This window comes from Anser cygnoides, chromosome 8 (genome assembly GCF_040182565.1).
Source record: "Anser cygnoides isolate HZ-2024a breed goose chromosome 8, Taihu_goose_T2T_genome, whole genome shotgun sequence".
Lineage (NCBI taxonomy): Eukaryota > Metazoa > Chordata > Aves > Anseriformes > Anatidae > Anser > Anser cygnoides.
The window spans coordinates 10510036-10516595 of record NC_089880.1 but is presented as its reverse complement, the minus strand read 5'-3'; the positions used below and the strand labels follow the sequence as shown (position 1 = coordinate 10516595).

General features: G+C 53.3%; 2 protein-coding genes across 2 annotated transcripts in view; one reads left to right on the top strand and one right to left on the bottom strand.

The window, feature by feature from the left end:
* The window catches only part of DNM3 (dynamin 3), a 181283-nt gene extending 180570 nt beyond the window's left edge, over nucleotides 1-713 (top strand). The window contains exon 21 of the mRNA XM_067001516.1: nucleotides 43-713. Within this exon, the coding sequence (XP_066857617.1) occupies nucleotides 43-79 (37 nt within the window). The 3' untranslated portion in view covers nucleotides 80-713. The remainder of the gene's footprint in view (nucleotides 1-42) is intronic.
* Nucleotides 714-5257: 4544 nt separating this feature from the next.
* Nucleotides 5258-6560, bottom strand: PIGC (phosphatidylinositol glycan anchor biosynthesis class C). The gene has a single exon (XM_013190105.3). The coding sequence runs from the start codon at nucleotides 6243-6245 to the stop codon at nucleotides 5352-5354; it is 894 nt and encodes a 297-aa protein (XP_013045559.3). The 5' UTR covers nucleotides 6246-6560; the 3' UTR covers nucleotides 5258-5351.

Here is a 6560-nt window from a genome sequence, read left to right as displayed (position 1 = left end):
CCCTCCCCTTGAATTTTGGGTTATTTTTTGTCTTTTTCCTAGGCGACCTCCTCCAGCTGTTCCAGGAAGATCGTCCTAACACACACACATCTTTTTTTTGTTATGTGCAGTCTGTCATCTTTTCTCCAAAATTATCTTTAATTTGCACTAGTCTATTTGTAAATGAAATATTTTATTTTCAGATGTCAATGATAAGCCTGGATATAAAGAAAATAAAATTCTGGCTGCAAAATGAATGTGTGCTGGTTTTCTATTGAAGGATTTACCTACTGTTTCTCAACTGGAGCCATTAACGCTCCTCGAAAGCAATTGCCTGGGCTCTGTGGAGACTCCCACCCTCCGAGGTGTTGGAGGGAGGGATGTACTGCTGGGATTCCGGCCCCGTTTCTGAATTCACTAGCCACCAGGACTCAGTGTAAATACGTTTGGCTTAGTATTAGCAGGAAGAAGAATGGTCAACGTCTTGAACAACAGAGATTGCAAAAGGCTCCTAACAGATGCTTAACGCACCCACAGCAGCACCTGGCTGTGTGCTGAGTGGAAAGCTGAAGATTGCAGCAGTCTCTCTACCGATGAATCTGCACAATTATAGACACATCACAGCTGTTCTCACCACTTTTTTTCAAGCTAAACCTCTGAATTCTCTGCAAGCTGACCTCGTTGGAGCATCAAAGCTCAAATAGCTGCAAGTAGCTACCTCTGGGATTCCAAGTATTTCTGTCCCTCTAGCATCCGAGTGAAAGATAAGCAGAGCAGGTAAGATAAATAAGCCAGGTCTGACAAAGCTTCACTGAGTTGGGGCAGTTCTTGCAGCTGATTTAGGACCCTGCTGACATCTCCTCTATCCGGGGAGCTGCTGCCCCACCTGCACATGCTGATAAATGCCAGCCTCTGAGATTGCTCAAGTGATAGGGGGGTGCAAGCACAGAGAGCTGCAAACTTGTACAGTTTTTTGTTCCCACCTCACGTAGGCTTTGTCTTCCAATAGAATACAACAGAAGAAACAACAAAGGTATTAGCAGAAAGCAGGGAAAACACAGAAGTGCCAAGTACAGTAACTCTTAGGGAGATAAATAATAATTCTTGATAGACTTTTGAATTGTATGTACTAAACCAGGAATTGCAGGAGCTGGGAAGAGAATAGTGATGGGCAGTGTGCTTCCCAGCACTCTGGAAAAAGGGGGAGGTAGAGGATCCTAATGGTCTTGTGAACATAGCCATTCCAAATGTTGGGACGAGAAGTGAGCTTGGGCTGGCTTACTTTGCTGCATCTCTCAGCAGTGGAACTCACTGCTCTCAGAGACAGGCAAAAAAAATGATAAATAAATAAATAAAAATCAGCATTCAGGAATTGTGCATTTTCAGGACTGCAGAAGAGATGACAGTTGTACCCAGCTGGCTCTGCAGGAGGAGGCAGGAGGTTCTGGCTTCGTTTCACCTCTGAGGTAAGAGATAAGGGGACCAGGCTGAATTTTAAAAGCTACTTTTTTTTTTTTCAGGTTGTTAAAGAATCTGTTCTGCACTAGGGCAGCTCTTGCTGCTTTCCCTCTATGGTATGGTGTGGTACTGAGAGAGGAAGCAACAACAGACAAAAGGTGGCTGATATTTTACTTCTATGGCCTTAGCTACTGCACCTCAAAAACTGCTACTGCCCTCCTGTCTGCCAGCCAACCTCAGTGCGTTAGGATGTAAGGCACAAACTTCTTCTGGGGGACATGTTATAATGTTAAATCTTTCAGAGAAATGTTTTATCTTTTTCAGAAGTATTTGATAAAAATGTTTTTGGGAGATAGGACTGAACTTCATGGTTTTCAGGTAGCTATTCCTAAAATCTCCTAAATAGTAGAAGGTATTGGTGAGCATAAGGGCCTTTGTGCTGGGAAACCTTGGCACATGCTTTGGCTTCAGCTCATGGGGTGACTCTCTGAAGAAGCCATTTAACCTTGTCTGTGCCATCTCCATCTGGCAATGGCATATGTTCTGTGGGTAGGTGGAGAAGGCGGGTGGTGCTGCACCCCAGCCGGTGACATTATGCATCCCAGGCCGCTGCTCAGTGGATGATTTCAGACCAAAATCTTGTTTTGGTTTCCTGATCACTCAGACTGTTGCTGTTGCCTCTTGTGGCACAAAGCTATGTGACGTGCAGAGAAAAGCCTAGCGATTACTGTGGGAATTGAAGAGATAAAAAGGTCTTACCTTCAAAGACTAAAGCTTCACTGTTTCCAGGCTTCCCAGACGCCAGTCTCCCATGTGCAGGAGGGACGGAGGCCCCTGCCAGCCCGCTGTGGCTGCTGTGGGTGGCTGACGCTTGCCTTTCCCTGCTGCACGCTCTGTAGATGGAGATTCCAGACGGCACGTGGCAGCGACTCCCCCAGGAGCACGGCTTAGCCCCAGCCAGCGTACAATTACTTGCATTTGGGCCAGATTCAAATCAAAAGAAAACGTCCCACTGAAGCACTGTATCTCAGTGGGACTTGGGAATGGCAACTAGAAAGAGAGGAACTGCACTTTTGTAACACAAATTAATGTTTAATTCTTTAGAGGTGGTTGATGATGATTCAGTTACATGCAAACTACAAAGGACCTGTTTCTTTGCTTGGTCTCATCGTGGGCACCAGCGAAGCCTCAGAACGAGGCTCAGGTAGCAAATACTCAAAGGGCATCCAGGTGTACAGCTGAGTTGAACACAGTTACGGCTAAGTTCTCTTCTGTAGGGCATATTCTGACCTCAGGCATAAAGACATACTCATTATGGCCATTTATTCCAGCAGTGCTGCAGAGTGTACAGGCTAACGAGGCACTGAAAGGATGCAGCAGGGCAGAGCAGAGAGGCTTGTGGCTGTGTGTGGAGATGAAGCTGCCTGCGGCCAGCTGAGCAGGATGGATCCTGCATCCTGGCTGGAGCCAGGCAGAGATGGCCTGTTGGATCATTCACAGCCCAGGAATCTGTGTATAGTGACCCACTGGGTTCTAGTTGGGGTTGAGGTGATTGTGGCACAGCCACCACATGCCACGGCTAGCCTCAACTTGCCCAATAGGTCTCCATTGGCTTGAGGCCACCCCGCTGGGAACCCATCTCCTCCTCCTCCTGGACATGGCCATTCCCCAGCAGAGCAGGTGACCCGAACATCCCGGTGCAGGGCTGTACTGCTGTGCACCAAGCAGCTCCAGACAAGCAGAGAGCTCCAGTGAAGGTAAGAGCACGGACTCCGGATCATCCCGAGTCCTCCTCAGGGTCTGAGATGAAGCTTTGCTGGGGGAGCAACACAGAGCCACGGATTCTCTGCTAGTCCTTGTTTCTAGCTCCCTTATTGCCCAGAGCCCTGTTACTCTGTGCACATTGCCACCTGGAATCATACCTTGGGAACTGATATTTGCACTTTTCCTAACCCAGAGTTGTTTTTGAGAGTCTGAATTTGAGCGCAGTATTTTTTAAGAAACACTTCACTTTGGGTGAATGGGTCTGGCAGAAATTATGCTTTCTTGTAGCCTTAAATCCAGCCTCAAAACAAAAACCCCAAGGCTGCCTTGCCCCGTTTGCATTAGCCTAATGAACCATCGGATCCCTGCAACGATCTTGAGCTGGCGGTGAGGGACAGCTGCCTCCCTAGCCCCACGTACTGTGCCTAGCGATGAAGCCCCCCCCCCCACACACAAACCAGTTTGTCCCCATTATCCTGGATATTGCATATTCAAAATGGAGTCAGGCCTGTGCTACACCTGAGATGTACCAGCAATTGATAACCACGGAGATTTATGACTGCAGTTAATAACAGTTTGGGGACAGTGGTGCGTTTGTGCAGCAGCAGCTTCAAGTAAACCTGGCTGCTGCTAGCACGGCCCCTACCAAGATAGGAATTAACTGCAGGAGCCAGGCAGCCTAGATTCGATTCCCTTCTTTGACAATTTTTTAACTTCTTAAATTTGCACCAATCCAACTGAAGTCTTGCCCTACCGATGGACTCTGTGAATCTGCTTGGGGTGGCAGCATTGCAATGGCATTAGCCTGACACAGGATGGGGCACCCTGGTCACTGGCAGCTGCCTGGCTTTCTTGGGAACCTCCTTGTGAAGAAATGATTTTCTTTCTGAAGAGCTGAAGAATGTCATCTTGATTGTGAGCATCTGGCTACTCAGCGCTCCCTGCGAGCCTGGAGCACATACTCTAAACCTCTGCAGGTTTTCTTTAATTAAAAACAAAATGAGATGTAGTTGTCACCATGACAACAAACAGCAACATTTAAAACTTGGCAAATGTCATAACAAAGCGCTGGAGGTGTTGGAGGCTCTGCAGTGGGTTCTCATTTCCTAGGAAGTGCAAGGAGCCAGCGCCTGCTTGCTGGGAAGACGCCAGTGCTCCATGTGAGCCGTTTGCCTGCAAACCCCTTCACACTCAGTGGGTTTAATCGAGCAGGAACTCACACTTCTACCGCAGTGGGGTGCCTTGCCCTTGTCATCTTTCACCATCCCAGAGTGTGTGTGCAGAGCTGGTGCTGCTGCATCTTACAGGAGAACTTGTCAGGGTGGTTTAAGCATCTCCTTGTACTGCTTCCAGGGTCGGAGGGATCTGACTGGCCTTTACATTGAAAGGAGCGATGCTTCCTCTCATCCTGATGCTAGGGCGAAACACTGCAGGAATGAGAGCTGTCAGCCTCAGCTGCTGCAGCTCCCATGGTCTGCAGAGCTGCTGGTGGTCTCAGACACACGTGGCGGTGTGACGATGTGTGCAGGTGTGGGTGTGTGGGTGCACGGGGCTGCAGGCATCCCCTGTGCTCTTGTGGTGCCTCCCACCAGCACAGGAAAGCTGCGGTGAGACCAGGAAGCCCGGGGCGCTTCTCCTGTGCCCAAGTCCATGCCCTGCTGGACCACCTGCCTCTGGTGCGTGCTGGAAAACAACTCAACAGCACAGCAGGCCCGGCTCGTCCCGGACTGGCCTCCAGCCCGACTTGTTTGCCAGGAGCGCCCTCTGTTGCAGTATGTGCAGAGCTGGACAGACGGACGCTGGACAGATAGTGCTGGACAGGACCAGGCTGGGCCCTGTCACCGCTGCAGCACCCTGGGGCCGGGCTGGGTGCCTGGTGGGTGCACCTACATGGTCTGTGCTGTGCTGGGGCCTCATCTCTCTGCTGTGCAGCACGAGGATTCTGTTCCATCCCTCTGGCTCGGTGGCCAGGGCTGGACAAAAATACCACTGTGGGTCTGCCAGGCACCACCCCACTCCAGGGTTGTTACAGAGCATACACAAACACAGTCCCCGCTGCTGTGTGAGAGGTTTTATTGGGTTGGGCATCCCCCCAGAAAAGTCCCTCTGCACTGCTCGCAGCACAGAGCCCCTCTCCCCCCAGGCCAGGCCTACATGAGGAACCTGGAAAGGTCCTCCTTGATTTCAGCCTCGTCCCACGGCCCGTGGATGTTGTCCTTGAGCTGCTGAAGCCGGATGAGGCAGTAAGGGCAGAGGCAAGAGATGGAGAGCAGCAGTGAGGCAAAGAGCACAGCACCCACACTGGAGACACTCGCCATGCCTGCCAGTGCCGCCAGCGCGAAGAGCACGGTCACTGCCACATAGCACCGGGGTGTCCGGGCCTTCAGCTTCTTCTGCAGCATGGGCCAGAGGGCGAAGATCTGCATGGCAAAGGTGACCATGACGAAGGCGTGGAGGGAGCGAGGCAGGCGCGAGGCCAGGCACACCGAGGCGAAGATGGCCATGTTAAGGGACAGTGTGCTGGACACGATGGCGGCGTTTGCGCCGTAGTCGAAGAAGATGAGGTGGCCGAGGAGCATGAAGACCGACATGGCGTAGATAGTGTCCGTGCTGATGGACTCCGTCAGCGTCTTCAGCACGGGGGAGAAGCCGTAGGTGAAGGCGATGAACACCAGCGTGCTCTTCAGGTCTGCCCACCGCGTCCGCCCGCTCTCTCGCCGTCCAACCCCGGCGTCGATGGCATCGAAGAGCACATAGCCGAGCAGGGAGGAGGCCAGGGCAGCCCCAAAAAGCCCCTGCGGGCTCAGCACCCCGGCGTCCATGTACCACCAGGTGACGACGAAAACACAGACGCTGCAGAGCTGCTGCACCACGGCCCCCGACTCGAAGACCACGGCCCAGTACTGGTACTGGCGGGCATGGACGTTCTTCCGCAGCTCCTCCAGGAACCGCTGGTCCACGTAGTTATCCGGGAAGGGCTGCCGCTCGTACAGCACCTTCTGCCAGCACCGCCTGGGGCTCGTCTCCACCTGCGCACACACCATCCCGCGGCCGGGGGGCCGAGGTGCCGGGAAGGAGCAAGCTGCGGGTTCACCGCGCTGCGAGACCCCCCTCTGGGGTCTGCCACCGCCACAGGGCTCCGGCAGCACCCACCTCCCCCTGCAGCCCCCCCCCCAGGCAGGGACAAGAAGCGGGGGGCTGCCCACGGCGGCAGCAGGGACCCCTCAGAGCCCCCCCGGTCGCGGGGAAGGAGCGCGGGACCCCCCCGGCCCCGGCCCCGGCGCGCCCCAGCCCCGGCGCTCCCCGGCCCCGGCCCCGGTCCCTCAGCCCCGAGCTCCGCGGCCCCGGCCCCGCCGCCT

Bases quoted from the DNA above. Each gene is read 5' to 3' on its own strand.
- PIGC (XM_013190105.3), bottom strand. From the start codon at position 6,245: ATGGTGTGTGCGCAGGTGGAGACGAGCCCCAGGCGGTGCTGGCAGAAG.